General features: G+C 48.5%; 1 protein-coding gene across 1 annotated transcript in view; it reads right to left on the reverse strand.

The window, feature by feature from the left end:
- Positions 1-19,378, reverse strand: part of Gli2 (GLI family zinc finger 2) — a 242,868-nt gene that overhangs the window by 168,393 nt on the left and 55,097 nt on the right. The window contains exon 2 of the mRNA XM_017797568.2: positions 8,565-8,731. Coding sequence (XP_017653057.1) covers positions 8,565-8,700 — 136 coding nt within the window. The 5' untranslated portion in view covers positions 8,701-8,731. The remainder of the gene's footprint in view (positions 1-8,564; positions 8,732-19,378) is intronic.

A 19,378-nucleotide genomic window follows, 5' to 3' on the forward strand; every position in this document is an offset into this window, starting at 1 on the left:
TGAGGCCGTACTTTCAGCATGCTTTAGAAATGCTAAAATTAGTTCTGACAGAACCAAATCTCAGAAAAAATGGTCCCCACAAAAACACTGTCAATTTGGGAAGGTGGGGTTTGGGCCTGGGCTGAGGGACAGCTGTGTCCCACCTGATGGAATATTCTGGAGCATCCATTTCCAGACCCAATGATGGGACCAGGTGACTACTGGCATGTCTTGCCTCTGGGCCTCAGTTTCCAAATCTGTGCAGTGAGTGGACTGGAGTTATTTAATCTTTGAAGCTTTTCCAGTTCTGTAACCAGAAATATCTTCAAAGCCCTACAGCTCCCTTTAACATGCACCGAAACAGGCCTATCGGCAGTTAATGGCTCCCTGAGGAGGAAAAGTCAGTTTCTTCAGTGGTGTGGCCCCTGGTAAGTTGCCCATGCTTCAGTAAATAACTCCTTACAGGCTCATGCAAGCAACCCTAATTAAATTCAAGACATGAACGTAGAGGGGTCTTGTTGGGAAGAAAAGGTTCAGCAGGAGTGGAGGGGTGAGAGCAGGTAATGGGGGTGAATATGATCAAAATATATATGTACATACATGTATGAAATTGTCAAAGAATAAAGTAAACTGAAAGAAAAAAAGGAGGAAGGGGGAGGGGAGGGAGGAAAGGAAAGGAGAGGAAAGGGAAGAAGAAGGAGGGAAGGGAAGGGAAGAGAAGGGAAGGGAAGGGAAAGGAAGGGAAGGAAGACGGGGAGGGGAGGGAGGGAGGGAGGAGAGGGAGGGGAGGAAAGGAGGATCTGCCAGGCATGGCCAAATTTGGGGAGCAAACAGTGGCACAAGCCCCTGGCCCTGCCTCACACCACTCCAAGATAAAGTCTTGCCCCATCCTACTCCATTCTCACAGGATGCACCAGGCGAGTCCAATCTGCAGCCCACAGGCCACGTGTGGCTAAGGATAGCCATGAATGAGGTCCAGCACAAAAGGCAAACTCATTTATAATATTATGCGATCCGCCCCCACCCAAAAACAACTGACTACACTCTTTTCAAGCATGAACTTTGTAGGTGTGACAGCATCATTCCACAAAGTCAAAAGTTTGGATTTGGGGCCAGCAGATGGCTCATAGGTGAAGGCACTTGCCACCAAGCCTGTTGACCTGAGTTTGGTCCCTAAGACCCACATGATGGAAGGAGAGAGAACCAACTCCCAAAAGTTGTCCTCTGAACTCCACATGCATTGTGTGGCATGTATGCATGCACACATGCACACACATAGATGGATAGGAGATAGATAGATAGATAGATAGATAGATAGATAGATAGATAGATGATAGATAAGGATTTTTTTAAAGCTTGGATTTATAAATCATTACTTTGTCCTGTGTATCTATTATTTATATAGGATGCCCACCTCTCAGCCACTTAGGATTCTGTTCCACATCAGATGCTGGACATAGTAGCATGAGCCTGTAACCCCAGCTGCTGTGGGGAAGAGACAAAAGGATTCCTGGGGCTCACTGGCCAGCCAGCCTAGCTAAGTCAGTGAGATCCAGGTTTAGGGAGAGACCGTACCTGTCTCAAAAAAACAGTAGAAAGTGACAAAGGAAGACACCTATTGTCAACCTCTAGCCTCCACACACATACAAGTGTGCATGCATATGAACATGAACATGCACCTCTCTCTCTCTCTCTCTCTCTCTCTCTCTCGCACACACACACACACACAAAGATGTTTTGAGTGAGACCATGCCTACCACAATCATAAGTTTTATTCAAGTACATTGTTTTTACTGTTCTACTGCTAATCTCTTACTGTATATGATTTATAAACTAAACCGAAATCAGACATGGAGGCAAGAGGGCCAGGAGTTCAAGGTAATCCTCAGCCACAAAGGTGTTTGAAGCCAGCCCCTGGATACATGGACCCTGTGATGGTTTAATCTTGATTGTCAACTTTACAGCCTCTAGAACCATCATGGAAACAAACTTCTGTGCATGTCTTGTAAAGGGAGTTCCTAGATCAGGTTAATTGAAGTGGGAAGACCCACCCTAACTGTGAGTGGCACCATTCCATGGGCTGGGGTTCTGGATTGCATAAAGAGAATGGGAGCTGAACATCTCTCTCCCTCTCTCTCCTTCCTGACTGCGGATTCATTGTGACCAGCTGCCTTGAGCTCCTGCCACCATGCCAATCCCAACAAGATGGGCTACACCTTCAAACTATGAGCCAAGATAAACCTTTCCTTCTTTAAGTTGCTTTTGGCAGGTATTTTGTCACAGCAGTGACTACAGTAACCACTGCAGGCCCTGTCTCAAAAACAAAAATTTTAATTAAACGTACAGATAGGTGTGGACAGCATAAATCATTTCATCCATAGGATTTAGAGCTGTCTCTACTTGAGGTCCAGACCTAACTGATCCCAAACCAAGTTTGTCCCAGCCAACAGACTTCACTACAGATAAGAAATTCCAACATCACCCCTTCAGCCACACCAGGCATCCCAATACTCTAGGATATTCCAAATACCCCTCACACACCCCTTGGGGATCCACTCCTCTCCACTTCCCTGGTGAGCCTAGCTGCTGAGGAGAGCTAGGCTTCACCCGTGGACAGTCTGATGGGAACAAGCTGTTGTCAGTGGCTGAGCCATAAAACCAGATTCAAAGCAGTTTCAACAGCAATCCTGAAAATCACTTAAATAAGAATAATTGCCCACTTAGTCACACCTGAGTGCATCCTGGCCCGAGGCAACAGCCCAGCAGAGAAAGATAGTTAAGCTGGGAGGGCTGGCTGCTCAGCAGGTTCCCTGTATCCACAGGACTCAGGGGCTAAGGGACACAGAAGACCACAGAGCAGGGCCAGCCTCAACTGACTCTCACAGCTGGGGAGGTCAGCAAGAGCAGCTGCCCACTGCAGCCCAGTGGGCGCACACCTGGCATGATCATGTCAGACTCAATGGGATTTGTTGTAGGATGGCTATGGTGCTGGGGACAAGGGTAGACAGTAGTGAAAAAACAGTACCCACCTTGTGGGCATCCAAGAGGGCAAATGGACTGCATAGAGACAGAGGGCAGACACCAGGGACATTGGGCTATGGATCAGTGAAAGAGTGTCTCACAGATTCCTGAATATGGTAAGGTGGATGGAGGGGTAGCCCCAGGCAGGTGGGCAGAAATGCTGGAGGTCTCAGTTGCTTAAATATTCATCCTGGTGGGCTGGGGATGTAGCTCAGTTGATAGAGTACTTGGCTAACATCTTGAAGCCCTGGGTTCTGTCCCCCAGTCCCACATAAACCAGGCATGGTTGCACACATCTGTAATGCTAGCAACTAGGGAGGTGGAGGCAGGAAAATTAGTTCAAGGCTATCCTCAGCTACACAGACAAGTTACAGGCCAACCTGGTCTATATAGCAAGTTCCCAGGCTACATAGTGCAACCCTGTCACAAAAAGAAAGAGGAAGGAGGGAAGGGAGGGAGGGAGGGAGGGAAGGAGGACCTTAAAGCTTAGCAAAACTGTGTACTGTATCCAAGACCGCAGAAGTTTGTTTATTGAAACAAAAATAGGGAGGGAAACAGACAAGGAGGCAGGAGTAAAAAGAAAAAGAGTATATCAAAATTCCTCAGACGCTTTGTTTAAAGTCAGCTTGCTGTGCCCCACCCTGCAGACTCCAGATTTAGTAGGTCTGGGGTGGGACCCAAAAATTAGCACTTCCAGGAGGCTGAAAAGTAGCTTGGTAATAGAAAAAGTACTTAGCATGCAAGAAGGGTTCCCATTCCCAGCACCAGTAGAAAGGAGGGGGGAAGCACTTCCTAAGAAGGGATGGCTGAACTGTTGGAGAGGGAGGACCACACTGGCTGGCCACCTGGCTTTCCTGAACAGAGTGGACACTAACTGTCAGAGTTGGGTATGGGCTACCACAGATGCTTTCCAAGGTTCCTAAAGCCCACTGGTTGTTTGATTTCAGAGCTCAGCAAAACTCATGAGATCAAGCCCAGCTCCAAGTTTCTAGGCTGTCCCCAAGGCTTAGCATGCTCTGGTCCCCACAGAGGCACACAACATGGTCCAGAAATAATTTTTGGAAAGAAACCCGGTGGCAGACAAGGAAAGTACGACAGCATTTGGACAGTTTTGGTGGAAAGCAGTGAGAAACATCTGATTTAAATTGCCTTTAAAATTACACCATTTTAAAAATTAAAGCGGGAGGGGGAACTCTGGGCCAAAATATGTTTTCAAAGATTTATGGCCTCCAGGAGTGCTCAGCTCAACAGCTGAAAAGGCTGGGAAAGAATCACCCTGTGCGGCTGCTGCTGAGGCCTGGTCCTGAAGCCGGCCCCTCCCAGCCTGACTATACAGCTACTTGTTCCTGAATGATGCTGTTCTGCCTACTCTGTAAAGATGCTTTTTAAAATCAAACATATTCCTATGTGTGTATGTGTGTGTACACATGCGTATGAAGGCCAGAGGTCAACATCAGGTGTCATTCCTCAGATGCTATTCATCTGATTTTATTGAGGCAGGGTCTCTTATTTTTGCTTGGCACTCACTGATCAAACTAGGCTGGCTGGCCATCAAATTCCAGGGATCCACCTGTCTCCACCTCCCCTGCACTGAAATTACAAGCATGTGCCACCACAGGAGGCTTTTTAAAGTGGGTTCCAGAGGTAGAACTCAGGTTCTCATGCTTGTGCATTTTACTGGCCGAGTCATTTCCTCAGTCCTATGAAGGGGCTTCTGATACTTTAGCTTGAGGATGGGGAGGTGGATGGGAACCCCCAGCCCCCAGCCTTGAGAACCTAGAGGTGGTAAAGCAGCCGAGACCAGTGGAGCCAGGGACTTCACAACCATGCCATGGCCCCACACCCAATATACCCAGCTATCTGTAAGGAAGCAAGAACTGCCAGCATGGGGCAGAGGAGGCTACTAAGGCATGGAAACACAGGGGAGGCATTTCCAAGGCTGACACCCAGAGCATAGTGGGGCCAGATTACGGTTCCAGTCACAACAATCTAAAGTAATGATCTAAAAGAAAATAGAGTTGGGCTTTCTGTATCGGAAGTCTCCACAACTTACAGAAATAACTCAGTGAAGATACAAATATTAGGGGATGGGAGGGTGTGCTGAACATGTGCAGACTTTTTTTTTCCCAATAATAGGGATTGAACCCAGAGGCTCCCACATGTGACATCCAGGTCTAAAGAGTGTATCCAGCATCACGACATCATATAGTCATTGGCAGGTTATAGAATTGGGCCCTTTGGTCATAGCTGCCCATGCCTTGCCATAGTACCTCAGCATGCATAGGCAGGACCCACCCAAGTTCTCCACCAATATATATAATAAGCCAGGACATGCATCCCTAGGCCTGTGTAAACTGTCCCTTCCTATCAGGTAGCTGCAGGTCACAATGAAGACCATACCAAGAAGGTCATAGGCTTTGTAGGTATCGCAACTGTCTGAGAGGTCAGTCATGCAGTTCTGCCACTCTCCTGCACAGGTGTCCCAAACCGGGGTGTCTAGAAACTACTTAGCAAAAGGGACCTCCAGTGAGCAGTGCTGGGCTCCCTGCATGGCCAGCATGTACCTGTAGCCCCCACACCCTGAAGCCTCTTCACCTGCAGCCCAGCATGCACCTATAATACACACACACACCTGCAATTCTCCACACACCTGTAGCCCCTCCAATCTGAAGTCCCCTTAACTGCAGCTCAGCATGTACCTACAGCCACAGCCATATACCTGCAGCCCTCCACATGCCTGCAGCACCACACAAATATATCCCAGCATGTACCTGCAGCTGCACACATCTGCATCCCAGCACATACCTTCAGCTCCAACAAACCTGTTCCCACATAGACACCTGTAGCCCAGCACACACCTGCAGTGCTGTCCCTCACCCAGGCCTTTGTGCCCTACCTATTGCCATCACTGATCACACATAGCAGCTGTGTGGTTGATAGCTGAGAGCCCGGCTCCTCAGGGGACAGGCAAAATGCTGCTGGCTCCCAGGAGCCATGCTCCACGGTCCACTCTTCATTGATCACACATTTCCCTCTACACCACTCAGGTCTGGAGAGACTCTCACCACCTACTAGGCCCAGCATGGAACCTCTGCCAGGCTCAGATGCCAGTCATTTACTGCTGGCTCCTGCTTCTTCCATTTGTCTCCCCTGCCAACAGGTCATACTCCTGCAGGAGGCAGCCGGCACCTGACACACTGGAGCATCCTGGCATTCGGGGTCTGAGCACAAGGGGAGTCTCACCCTGTACCACTGTTCTTTCCCAAAGAATTTAAACAAGAATGAGGTTCTGAAATATTTTAAATTTTTTTATTATATTTATTTATTGGGAAGTGGGCACATAAGTACCATAGCACATGTGAGGAGGTAAAAGGACAACTTGCAAGAACCAGTTTCCTCCTCCCACCATGTGGGCGCTAAGGATCAATCCAGTCATCTCTTGGACCCAGTCCTGAAATCTTTTTAAAAATATTTTTCATTTATTATTTTTATTTTATGTGTATGACTGCATTGCCTGCACGTATGTAAGTACATCATATGTGTGTGATGCCAGCGAGGTCAGTAGAGGGTGTTGGAGCCCCTGAAACTGGAGTTAAGGACAGTTGTTAGCCACCATGTGGGTGCTGGGAATCAAACCCGGGTCCTCTGGAAGAGCAGCAAGTGTTCTTAACTGCTAAGCCATCTCTTCAACTCCAGTCCTGAAACCTTAAAGACCATGACTAACGTCTGCTGGATCTTCTCATAACACAGATGAAGAAAGCCAGGTCCCAGCAATGCCCCTCTGAGCTGCACCATTAGGCCTCCTTGCCCCACCTTGTACACAGCTGCCATGACCACCTGCACTAGAGTCAGGTCCCACTATGTCCACTTTCCCATATGGACACAGACACTCTTCCCAGACTGCAGGAGCACCCTTCCAGATAAGCTTCCCAGGAAGTAGGAGGAAGTGGGTGGGGCAAGCGGCAAGGGAGGGCACTCCAGGCTCCCTGTGGTTCCTCAATGGTCATGCACCTAGCCTGAGACTGCCTACAAAGAAACACCTGCTCACCCTAGTTAAATGCATGCTGTGCTGAGCCTCACTGGCTAAGATCCCCTAGGTAGGGCCCTGAGAGGAGAGAGTGGCCAGTGTGGTGGGTACTCCCCTGGGGCTGCTGTGCTCCAAGCCTCGCCATTAGAAATTCCTTCAAGCATTTGCTGTTACTGCCCCCAACAGTGACCTCAGGCCTCAGAGGCCTGCCCCCCAGTTACATCCTAATTACTGTCTAATTACCACCTAAATCTGTTCTCTGCTGTGCCGGATCATCACAGACTGAGGTAAATCCTGACCCAGGAAAGGAAAACAACATGTCTATGGCCAGGGATTCACTTGGCTGCACCATATCACCACTCTTCCTTCCTTGTCTGGGTGAACCATTGGGCTGTGGATCCCACCACCACCACCATCACGTAAGGTCCATAGCCCCTGCTAGCCCTGCCTACAAATGCAGCCTAGAGAATCCCTGTCCAGGTTCAGAAGGCCAAAGGACCCCTCTCCCTAGAGGAGTTTAAGGTTGACTTCACAGTTCCCTCTTCTGGCTTGAGCCACTGTCTTGATAATAACTTCTAACTTAGAATCATGGGGAAAAGAAAATAAATATAATAACAACAACCTAAAACCCTAAAATCTATCCCTAGAAGTACAACCCAAAGGTTGTCTATTTCTCTGAGTTCTGGTCCCAACAGCTACACCCAGCACAGTCCACGGACCATCAACACGACATCATCTCAATGCCGGAGAGCAACGTGCAAAGCCAGCCCTGCTCTTGAACAAGACCTTATAGTGCCAAATCCAAGGTACATTTCCTTCCCCAGCTATGCTGTGCTCTGAATGAGTGAGAAAGATCAGGGCAGAGCAAAGCGCATTCAAATAAAAAGGGAGAGAAAAGAAATCTCTGTCTCTTCACTCCTTAGGTACAGAAATAGTTCTGTGGCCTCCAGATGGACAGCCCGGTGACAAGGGGAGGTCTCTCCTTCCCGCCAAATTCTACCCCTGGGATGTTGGCACAGACTCATGGAAACCAGAGAGCATTTTTCTCCTGGGCAGTGAAATGAGAGACTGTGGCTTGTGGAGTCCCTTCTGTTGTAATTAAATTGGCCAGAAATCCATCCAAGATAGTAAGTTCCATACCTGACCCCCTAATTACAGCCAGCAGGCATTGGGAGACAATTACTTTCTGAAATAGTCCTCAGCAGGCAAGAGGTTCTCAGGACACTCTTCTCGGGTGCCAGCTGAACACCCCCCCTGAGGGTGGCAAAGCAGCTGCCTGGCCTAACTTTCGTCTCTTCTTCCTCCCAGTGCCCAGGCCCCACCACCAGAGTCTGGGATGGCCAGACCTCCAAGGAAGGCTACAGGCAACCTTCTTGGGGCCTGGGATTCCCGGGGAAGGGGTGCTGCCCTCCTTGCTGCCCTCCATAAACCCAGCATGCCTTCTAGATGACAGGGGCCAGCACTCTCATTAAACCTTAATGACCTCATGAAAAACACCCCCCCGCTGGTCACCAAGTGTGCAAAACAGAAAGTATACCTCCTTGGGCAGCTACAGCTGCCGCCGCGGCCACCGCCAGAGGGCAGGCCTTTTTACCGGACTCCGGGAAGCCCTCCAGGAGCCCACCCTTGGCTTCTTTCTTCTCAGCTGCAGGGGCTGGGGCAGACATCTCCATCTCAGCCGCTCATAGTCTTGAGCGGCAGACCCTGGAAGAGACAAGAAACATTCAGTGACACTGCACCCGAACCCAGCCTGGACGTGCAGACCCATATTCGCACTGCGGCTCTCTCCAACACGACCAAGTTCATGTTCGCTGTTGTATCATCACTGGAGGGAGGATTTCATTAATTTTCAGGATTATTCATCCTGAGACTTGACTGGTCTGCTGAATGGCCATGGGGACAACAGCGGAGCATTTTTGTTTTTTTACCCGGATTTTTAAAATCCTGGTAACAAGTTCTCAATGTTGAGAGCAGCAAAAAGAAATACCATGAGAAATGAAGCCAGAAAGAGCTTGCAGTTATAAAGGAAGTAAAGAGAATTACAACAACCAGGCTCCTTCAAGATGGTCTGATTTCCTCCCTCTCTCACCAAAATCTATCCTCCATTAATTCATTTGGATGTTCATTCCTTCAACATTCATCTCACGAATTGCCACCTTTCGTTGGTTGAACATGTTCTTTCTTTCTCTTCCCCTTCCTTCAGTTCCTCATTCATTCCTTCTTTCCTTTTTTGAAACAGGGTTTCACATAGCCCAGGCTGGCCTAGAACACACTATGTAGTTGAGGATGACTTTAAACTCCCGATCCTCTGCCACCACCCCCTCAAAACTGGGATTACAAATGTGTACCATTAGGCCTGGCTTAAGCTATCTTTAAAATCTGTTGCTCCAGAGTCAGTAGGATGGCTCAGTGCGTAAAGGCACCTGCCACACAAGCCTTATAACCTGTGTTCCATTACCAAAATCAACATTAAGGTGGAAGGAGAGAACCGACTCCACAAAATTGTCTGCTGACCCACCACACACATGCTATGGCACTCGACCACCTCCCCCAGTCCACACAATAACAATAATAAATTAAAATCTGTGGCTCTTAAGTTCTGCTATCAGAACAGTTCCAGTCACCAACTAGAACCTCTTTTTCCTTCAGTGTCCCTTAGCTTGGCCACAAGTACTGCACCATCAGGCCACCTGAACTGCTCTCTTAGGTCACTGTCCTTCCTTATCACATTACGACTGCTACCACTAGACCCCAGAACAAGCAGTGTCTCTTCAGAAGCAGAGCATTTTTCCATTCAGGGTCACAGGCACCTTTCACATGCTTGGTTTCCCCAAGTCATCATCCACTCAGAAGTCAGTCTGTCTTCATGAAAACCAAATCCCATCACATCTCTTCCCCAGCCATGGCCCAGCTGAGTGTCTAGGATCTCCAAGTGAGGTCTGCCTGTGTCTACCTGTAAGCTTACAGAGTTGGCCCTGCCTCAGTATACCAGCCAGGCCACCACAGGAAACCCCTCAGCCTTTTTGCATTTGACAAACTTCTGTTCTGCCTACAAAACCCCATTCAGATGCTACTTCCTCCAGGAAGCCCTCTGCTCTGGCCAACCATGGTTGGAGCCCTTCAGTAGTCAAGACTATGACCCTATCAGACACCCCACACTACTGTCCTTGTCATCTCCAGATAAGGAACTAATAAGTTTCTCAAAGTACCTACCTACTCAAGAGATGCAGGTCAAAGAGTACCAGAGCTTTGGGGCAGAAAAACCAGTCCCTTTAATATCATTATTATATAGAAATCTTTTTTTCTTTTTGAGATAAGGTCTCATGTATCCCAGGCTGGCCTCAAACTCTCTATGTAGTCAAAGATGATCTTTAACTCCCGATTCTCCTGCCTCTGCCTCCTGAGTGCTGGAATCTTCACAGTCTATTTGGTGCTGGAGATTGAACCCAAGACTTCATGTATACTAGACAAGCACTCTACCAACTGTGGCTACACCCCCAGGCATACAGCCCCTATAAAGGTAAGTAAGTGATTTTGTGGCTAGCCCAGGGTTTTTCCCAATGGGCTCAGGGTAGAGATTACAGACCTAACTTTGAAACAAACTTTCCTTGCATTGGGGAACAGAGCAGACCTTTAACAAAGCAGTTCCTAGGTATGAAGCACCTGATAGGGTGAGATTATTTTATTCCCCAAACATTTTACATAGAGGAAACGAACACACCAAGAGCTTGAATAACACACCAAAGACACACTCCTTAGAAGTGGCTAGGCCTGAGCTGTCCAGTTCCAAAGCTAAATTCTGTGCTCAGGGCCTTAAAGTGTAGATTTACTCCAGAATCCCTAAACAGGCATTGGGGTAACTGTCTCCTGAGACTTTCAGAGATGGAAAGCACTGTGCCAGGAGCCCTGGAGGCCTGAGGAGCAAGATAACATATGGCTCCTGGTAAATAGTGAGGCTCTGTGTGGGGCTTCACTTAGTGAACCCTGAGACCACAGCTGGCCCCTGTCTGTTCAGCTGTATGTACATTCATTTGCTAGCTCTTCACTTGGTCATTCTTCACTCAAAGTTAGTCTGGCAGCTGGTTGGGCTAATGGAGTCGTCCCCCCGACTCCAACCGCCAATGATTCAAGTATCTTCCTCTTAGATACAAATGGCCCCTACCCCTTGTCACCTCTGTCAAAGCCTGGACATATCTACTATGTGCCCACTGGTCACTGCTTGACTGTGACCTTCTTTCTGCTGGAGTTAGACTTTGTACCCTTTTGGTCCCTGGGCCCATAAGCAGGTGCCTGGTCCTCTTGCCAAGCAAATGCAGTAGACACACAGGGAGATAGGCCTCTCCCTCAGCTTGGAGGCTTAGGTATCTTTGGTCCAGAACCCAGCAGGAGACCAGAGGAACCCCGAGGGGTTGAACATGTGATCAAACCCCAGGGTCTGAGTAACCAAGTCCCAGGCCCAGAGAGAGGGGCGTGACGATTAATCTTGATTGTCAACCTGATGGAATCACCCCAATGGAATCAAAGTTCTAAGCGTGTCTGTGTGGGAGTTTCTAGATGGCGTTGAGGGGAGAAGACCCACTCTAACTGGGCAGCAACATTCTTGGGCTGGGGTCCTGGACTGAATGAAAATGAGAGAGTGGGGGCTAGAGAGATGGTTCAGCAGATAAGAACACTGACTGTTCTTGTAGAAGACCCAGGTACAAATCCTAGCACCCACATGGCAGCTAACAACTGTCCATAACTCCAGTTCTAGGAGTTCTGTCCTCCACAGACATTGCACTTACCTACATTCAGGCAATACATACACACACATAAAGTAATAAATTAAAAAAAAAAAAAAAAAAACGAGAAAGTGAGCTGAGCACCATCATCCATCCTTTGCAATGTGACCAGCTGCCTCATACTCGTGCTGTCATGCCTTCCCCATGACGGACTGTGCCCTCAAACTGTAAGCCAGAACAAACCCTTCCTCCCTTAAGTTACTTTTGTCAGGCATTTAATCACAGCAAGAGAAAAGTAATTAATACAGGGGGCAAAGCTCCCTGGGGGCTCACTCTCTCCAAATGCAGATGGGAAAACTGAGATCAAAGAACTCAGAACCCCTAGACCTTTGGGCAGAGACTATAATGACTTATGTTAGTGACACAGAGAGAAGAAAATGGGGAAGACTGTGGATGTGTTTGGAAATAGCATGCTATGGTCTGAAATTTTGCATCTCCCCCAAACTTCATATTGAAACGTAATCCTCCTGGTGATGGTGTTAGGAGGCAGGGCTTCTGCAATTGATTGGTTCATGAGGGATCTACTCTTATAAATGGGATTGCTGTTCTATAAAGGCCAAATGAAGTCCTTTTGTGTTATATGAGGATGTACCTAGCAGTCTCCATCTCTAAGGGACAGGCCTTGATAGACACTGCATCTATTGAACCCCAGACCTTAGGCTTCCCAGTCTCTAGACAAATGAGAAATGGGATCTGGAGGGATGGCTCAGTCAGTAAATCATTTGCTGTGCAAGAATAAGGATGTGAAGTTGATCCCTAGCCCATATGAAATAAGCTGGGTTGGTGGCACACATTTGTAATCCCTGTGCTGGGGATAAGGAGACAAGAGGAACCCTAGAGCTCACTGACCAGTCAGTCTAGCTGAATCACTGAGATCCAGGCCAGCGAGAGACCTTGAATCAAAAACAAGGCAAATGGCTCTTGAGGGGGGACATCTGAGGTTATCCTCTGGCCTCCATACATCTATACACACACACGGGCACCTGCACACACGCGCCCGCACACACACACACACACACACACACACACACACACACACACACACACAGAAAGAGAGAGAGAGAAAAATAAGAAATGAAGCCAGGCGTGGTGGTACATGCCTTTAGTCCCAGCAAGCAGATCTCTGTGAGTTCGAGGCCAGCCTGATCTATATGGTGGGTTCCAGGCCAGATGGGACTACAGAGAGACTTTATCTCAAAAAAAGACCAAAAAAAAAAAAAAAGAAAAGAAAGAAATGAACCTCTTCTGTTCCCATACTCCTTGTTCTCTGAAATTCTGTTTTAAGAACCCAAACCCAGGAAAACATGAGTGGCAGCTCAGCTCCTTCTGTCAGGGTCACTCACTGCCAAGTAGTAGAACCAATGTCACCCCAACCCTGCAAAGGAGGAACCTCAGCAAGAGGCTGGGGAGATGGACTGCCCAAAGCCACTTCCTACAGAGGAGGAAGAACAGGTCTAGTCCAACCCTCTGCTGAAATGCTGAAATGGAGGGGGGCGGGCGCGGAGATTGCAGGGGACACTGAAGAACATTCCCTACAAGAACATGATCCTTGAGGGTGAGCACTCAGGAAGAAGGGGGTTTATTCTGAATGTCAGCATCCAGGCTGTGGTGCCTGGCTCTGGAGAAAAAGAAACAGCTGTGCACACAGAAGGACCTGGGATCCAGGTGTGCCCCCAGGGGCTGATGAAGAGAGCTGCTCAAGCAGAACCCACCAGGCCCCTAGCCTCCCCTCCTCCAGTCCCCTCCCTTTCCACCCCTTTCCTCCCCTTTACTACAGGAGAGGAAGGCAGGAGACAGAGCCAAGAGTCTTCACAAATCACAGGAATTAGTGGGATTAGTACAATTTCTGGGTAAACACCAGGTACCCAGAGTCCCCAGCGGCCACTTTCACTCCCTGAAGCTCCCCCCACCCCTAGCCAGTCACCACCTCACCGATGCCCCCAGCAGCCACTTAGGGATGACAGGGAGGGGGCCCCCTGCATGGCTTCCCAGGCCTAGGCTGGGGACCTGGTGATCTATACTAGGCTACTTCCCACAGGCTACACAAAAGATCCTTCACAGGAGGGCCTGGGAGCCACCACACACCCCAGGGGAGGAGAGTCAACACCCTCGAGCTTTGCTTCACTTTACAGCTCTGGAAATGCAGGTACATTCCACAAGAATCTGCTACACCAAGGGGAGCCAGGACCTGAGGCAGGGAGGAGCCACTCTGCACTAGGGCATACACTCAGGTCTCCAGCCCTCTGGGGCCTCTCTGGGGACTCATTCATACACATGACTGAAACATTCACAAAGCATCCAAAGAGGTCCCAAAGAGTGAAATGGCTCAGCGGGTAAAGGCACTTGCTAAAAACTAGACCCCCAAAGCCCCCCATGTGAAGAGAGAAATTACTCCAGCAAGTTGTTCTCAGACATCAATACCCACACTGTGACACACTTGCCTGTGCATACATGCACACACAAAACAAATTAAAATGTAATTCGAACTTTGAATGTGCGTACGTGTTTGTGTGTGTGCACACTGTATGGTAGTGTGCATGTAAAGGCCAAAGGGCAACATCCAATGTCTTTCTCAATCACATTTTGGGAGGATTGTTTTGTTTTGCTTTGTTTTGAGACAGAATCTCTCACTGAACCTGGATTTCACAGACTTGGCTAGACTGGCCTGGAACTATGTAGACCAGGCTGGCCTTGAACTCACAGAGATCCACCTACCTCTACCTCCTGAGTGCTGGGATTAAAGGTGTGTGCCTCCACACCCAGCTTATTTTTTTTTTATTTATTATTTTTGTTTGTTTGTTTGTTTTTGGTCTTTTTGAGACAGAGTCTCCTGTAGCCCTAGCTGGTCTGGAACTCACTATGTAGACCAGGCTGGTCTTGAACTCACAGAGATCCTCCAGCCTCTGCCTCCCGAGTGCTGGGATTAAAGGCGTGTGCCACAACACCCGGCTCTTATTTATTATTTTTATTTTATGTGTATAAGTGTATTGCTTGCATTTGTGTGTAAGTGCAACTGTGTCACCCAATGCCCAAGGAGGCCAGAAGAAGGCGTTGGATCCCCTGGAACTGGAGTTACGGATGGTCATTAGTTACCATGTGGGTGCTGGAACTTGAACCCAGGTCCTCTGTACGAGCAATCAGTGCTCTTAACTGCTGAGCCATCTCTCCAGTCCCTCAGCTTAAATTTTTTAAAAAGCTGAATGATTCACACCATGATGACACACATCTGTAAACCAAGGTGTCCTAGTTTGTTTCTTCATTGCTGTGACAAAATGCTCTGACCACTACCAACTTGGGGAGGAAAGGGTTTCTTTGTCTTACAACTCCCGGGTCACAGTTCATCCAGGAGCCCAAGGTAGGAACTCAGGGCAGGAACCTGGAGGCAGGAACTGGAGCACAGGCCATGGAGGAACACTGCTTACTGACTTGCTCCCCTGGCCCCTGCTCAGCCTTTCTTATGCAACACAGGCCCACCTGCCCAGGGATGGCACCACCCACAGTGGGCTGGGACCTCCTGTATCACTCAACAATCAAGAAGATGCTCCATGGACGTAGCCACAGGCCAGTCCAATGAAGGCAATTCCCCACTTGAGGTTCCCTCAATCCAGGTGTGTGGAGTTGACACTAAAGCTATCCAGCACACAAGGCATGGATCCAGAACTTGGGAGAAGAGGCAAGAAGGTTAAGAGTGCCTGGCCAGCCTGGGCTACATAGCAGAGACTGTATCAAAAAACAACAAAGAAAAAGGAGTTTCTGATGCCAAAGGGAAAAAGTAGGAAAACTGATAGAGGAACACAAAAGGTTGCTGCCAGCTTGCAAGTAATTTACAACTTCCAGTTAAAACAAGACTTTAGGGGCCAGGCGTGGTGGGGCATGCCTTTAATCCCAGCACTTGGGAGGCAGAGGCAGGTGGATCTCTGTGAGTTCAAGGCCAGCTTAGTCTACATAGTGAGTTCCATGACAGCTGGGGCTACAGGGAGACCCTGTCTCAAAAAGACAAAAAAAAAACCCAAAAAACAAGACTTTAAAACATAAATACATTTTTAGGGTCAGCAATATGGCTTTGTAGATAAAAGTGCTTGCCACCAAGCCTGATGACTCAAGTTCAGTTCCTGGTACCCACAAGGCAGAAGGAGAGAACCAACACCTATGAGTTATCCTCTGACTTCTACAGGTGTGCCTTCTTCATGGTATGTGGATATGTGCATGCGCGAGCGTGTGTGCGTGCGTGCGTGCGTGCGTGCGTGTGTGTCACTTAAATAAATGGGATGTTTTAAAAATACATATTGGGGCCAGAAAGATGGCTCAAGAGCAAAAGCACTTGCTGCCAAGCCTGACAACCTGGGTTCGAGCCCCAGTACCCACATGGTGGTAGGAGAATCAACTCTCACACACTGTCTTCTGACTTCTGTACATGGCATGCTCCCCCCACACACATACAATAAATAAGTAAAATGCAATAAAATTTTTTTAAAAGTATATGAAGTGGTAAATCACAGAAGTTGTGAACCTGCCACCTGCACAAATCATAGCCATGCCCCCCCATGTCATGGAAAATGTGTTGTGCTCACCTAGAGTCATCAGATCTCTGACTGTGAGCCTGGTGCACAGTAAGGATACCTACATATTACTGAATCACAAACAGGGTGCCTTTGGCTATTTAGCCATGGCACTTGATGTAACTTGTATCCTTTAGAATGACCATGTGTTCACTCCATTATTTACAGCATGATGCTGTGATGATCATTACAGCAAGTAGCAGGGGGAACATGGCACAGAACAGGTTAAGGACTGAGCTCCAAGACTGCTGTGAAGAATACATTCATAATCAAGGCAGAATGAGCAAATCACCCTGAAGCCTGAAATCCCAGAGACCTCCCACCACCTGGCTGCTTTGAACTCCTCTATCGAGTAAGTCACACACATGAGAGCTTCCCAGGGGGAAATCAACACCCAGGAGGGGAGCACGACCTCACCTCCCAGGCACTGCAGCCACCTTGGGCCCTAGTGCACTCGTATCCCTTCTGATCTCAGCCAGGTAGCATGCATGCCCAGACTCATACACATGGGCACATGTGCATGCATACCCAGAAAGAATCACATAGCACACACAATATACACAGACAATTGTATAAAGATGTCTGCTGTGTGCAAACTCACATACATGTGCATGCACGTGCATGCAATCAGCACACATGCACACCACTGTACAGTCAGTCACACATGTAAACAAGATTACACCAAACATACATGTGACGTTTCCTACCACACAAGCAACCACATGCATGTGCACATTACCTACATGTTGTCACAGGAAGTGTTACATGCACAACATGTACTCACGTATGCATGCACATGTGCAAAGACACACACAGATCCAGACAGGCACATATATATACACAAGAGCTAATAAACACCTACCTATTTTGATTTCAGACTATTTTTTTCATTAATTTCTTCACTAATTTATTTAGTGGGAAATGTGTGAGAAGATGAGGGGTACATGTGTGTGCACACCCATTCATGAAGGTCAAAGGACAATTTTATGGAGTCTCTCCTACCATGTGGGCTTCAGGAAATGAACTCAGGTCATCAGGCTTGGTGGCAAGTGCCTTTACCCTCTGAGCCATCTGGCCAGCCCAGATTTTTTTTTCCCGAGACAGAGTCTCATGTAGCCCAGGCTGGCCTCAAACTTACTAGAGGATAACCTTAAACTTCTGATCTTCCTGCCTCCATTTGTCAAGTGTACCGCCTAGCCTGGTTTCTGCAGTGCTGGGGATCTGATCCAGTGCTTTGTGCATGCTAGGTAAGACCTCTACCAAATGAGCCAGATTCTCCTGGCCCTACTTGTTTTTATTATCAAATGACATAAACATGAACACTGTGGAGTGGAAGGTGGGCTGGGCTGGCAATGCCACACAGGCAGAGGGTCAAAATAATCACACAATGCTGAGCTACAGGCTTAAGAGCCAACAGAGCTCCAGGAGAAGATGCCATCCCAGAAGCCTAAGGTTTCACGCCCCTGGGTATTGCTTCTGCAGCCCACCGTGTCAACCTGGCTTACCGGCTCCCTCAGCTCAAGCTCCACCCAGGGACCTGCAGGCTTCAGAGTGGCAGCCAGTGACAGCTGCCAGACAAAACTCACCCCCAGCGATGCACCTGCTCCTTTCCAGCCCCTTGAATTTCCCTTTCCAAGTAGAAAAGCTTCCGGATTTTTGAGGCCCCTTGGGCTAGCTAGCTGGTGTTCAGGAAAGGTGGTAATTAGCCCTAATTCACTGACTAGCTGGGCAGGGATGGGCCCCTGAGGGCCTGATGAAAAACAGGAGATGGGTATGAAAAAGGCTTCTTCCAACAGGCTGGGGATAAGACTTGTAGGTCAGACTTGAGATTCCAAACTCCTGTTGTAGGGTCCCCTTCCTTCCCAGAGGCCTTGATACCCAGAGGCCAAGGGCTCTCCCCAGCACCCGTTCTACCAGAGTTGAACCATGCCCTGAGGCCATGTCTGCAGGCAAACAAGGACCCACTGTGCAGCCTGATTGCTAGACTAACACATTTAGAGCTGCCCTGTGTGTTTCTGAAGCTGGAAGGAAAAACAAGGCTGGCCCCTGCCCTGGGGAGGGAAAAGACTGCCCAGGACCATCTTCAGCAGTGGAAAAGGCTGCAAAGATGCCAGGAATGGACCAGTCTTCTAGCTGAAGAAAAGTTATACAGCAAGAACCAGGGGCTAGCAGAGAAAATCTCACCATAGGCTCTGAAAATGGGAGAGGTCCCCAGCCCTTGGTAGCACCAAGTCTCCACTCTGAAACCTGGGCCACTACTTCAAGCTCACTGACCTACCCATCCTAAGCTTACCCTGGTCATCCCCTCTACAGTCCTGCTGTTTCTTTCAGGAATGCTCTCCCTCCTAAGCTCCCATCAGGCTAGGCTGGGGTGTCTGACTTCTCTCTATGACCCTTAAAGTGAGGGCTTCTCTGTCCTGCTTGTTTAAGGATCTGTTCCCTTGGGCACAGGGCTCAAGTCAGCATTTGATGACTGACACAGACTAAGTGACACAGAAATGCTCTCAGAGCGATTACACAAGCAAGCACCCTTTTCTCCTCCTAGCTTCCCCTGAGGACTCAGTTCCAACAAGGACAGAGTAGCCAGCAGGTCTCAATTTCTGTGACCCATAAGCACTCTCTGGGGAGAGCCAGGTCCAGGGCAGCATTAGACTCTTATGAGTTGGAACAATCAACTCATAATGTCTGCCTCAGGAGACACAGCCATAAACAGGTAATATCTACCATGGGCAATGCTTGCTGACACTGTAGATTATCAAGGACTTGGGGAAAAATAGCAGCTCACATAGGAATGTATTCCTATGGCTGGAGAGGTGGCTCAGCAGTTAAGAACACTGGTTATTCTTGCAGAAGACCCAGGTTCGAATCCCAGCACCCACATGGCAGCTAACAACTGTCTATAACTCCAGTTCCAGGGGATCAACAGCCTCTTCTGTCTTCCATGGGCATTGTACAACATGGGTGCAGTTACCTAGACGCAGGCAATATACTCATACAGATAAAATAAAAAC

Source organism: Nannospalax galili, unplaced genomic scaffold, assembly GCF_000622305.1.
Source record: "Nannospalax galili isolate Female #2095 unplaced genomic scaffold, S.galili_v1.0 scaffold633, whole genome shotgun sequence".
NCBI classification, from domain to species: Eukaryota; Metazoa; Chordata; class Mammalia; order Rodentia; family Spalacidae; genus Nannospalax; species Nannospalax galili.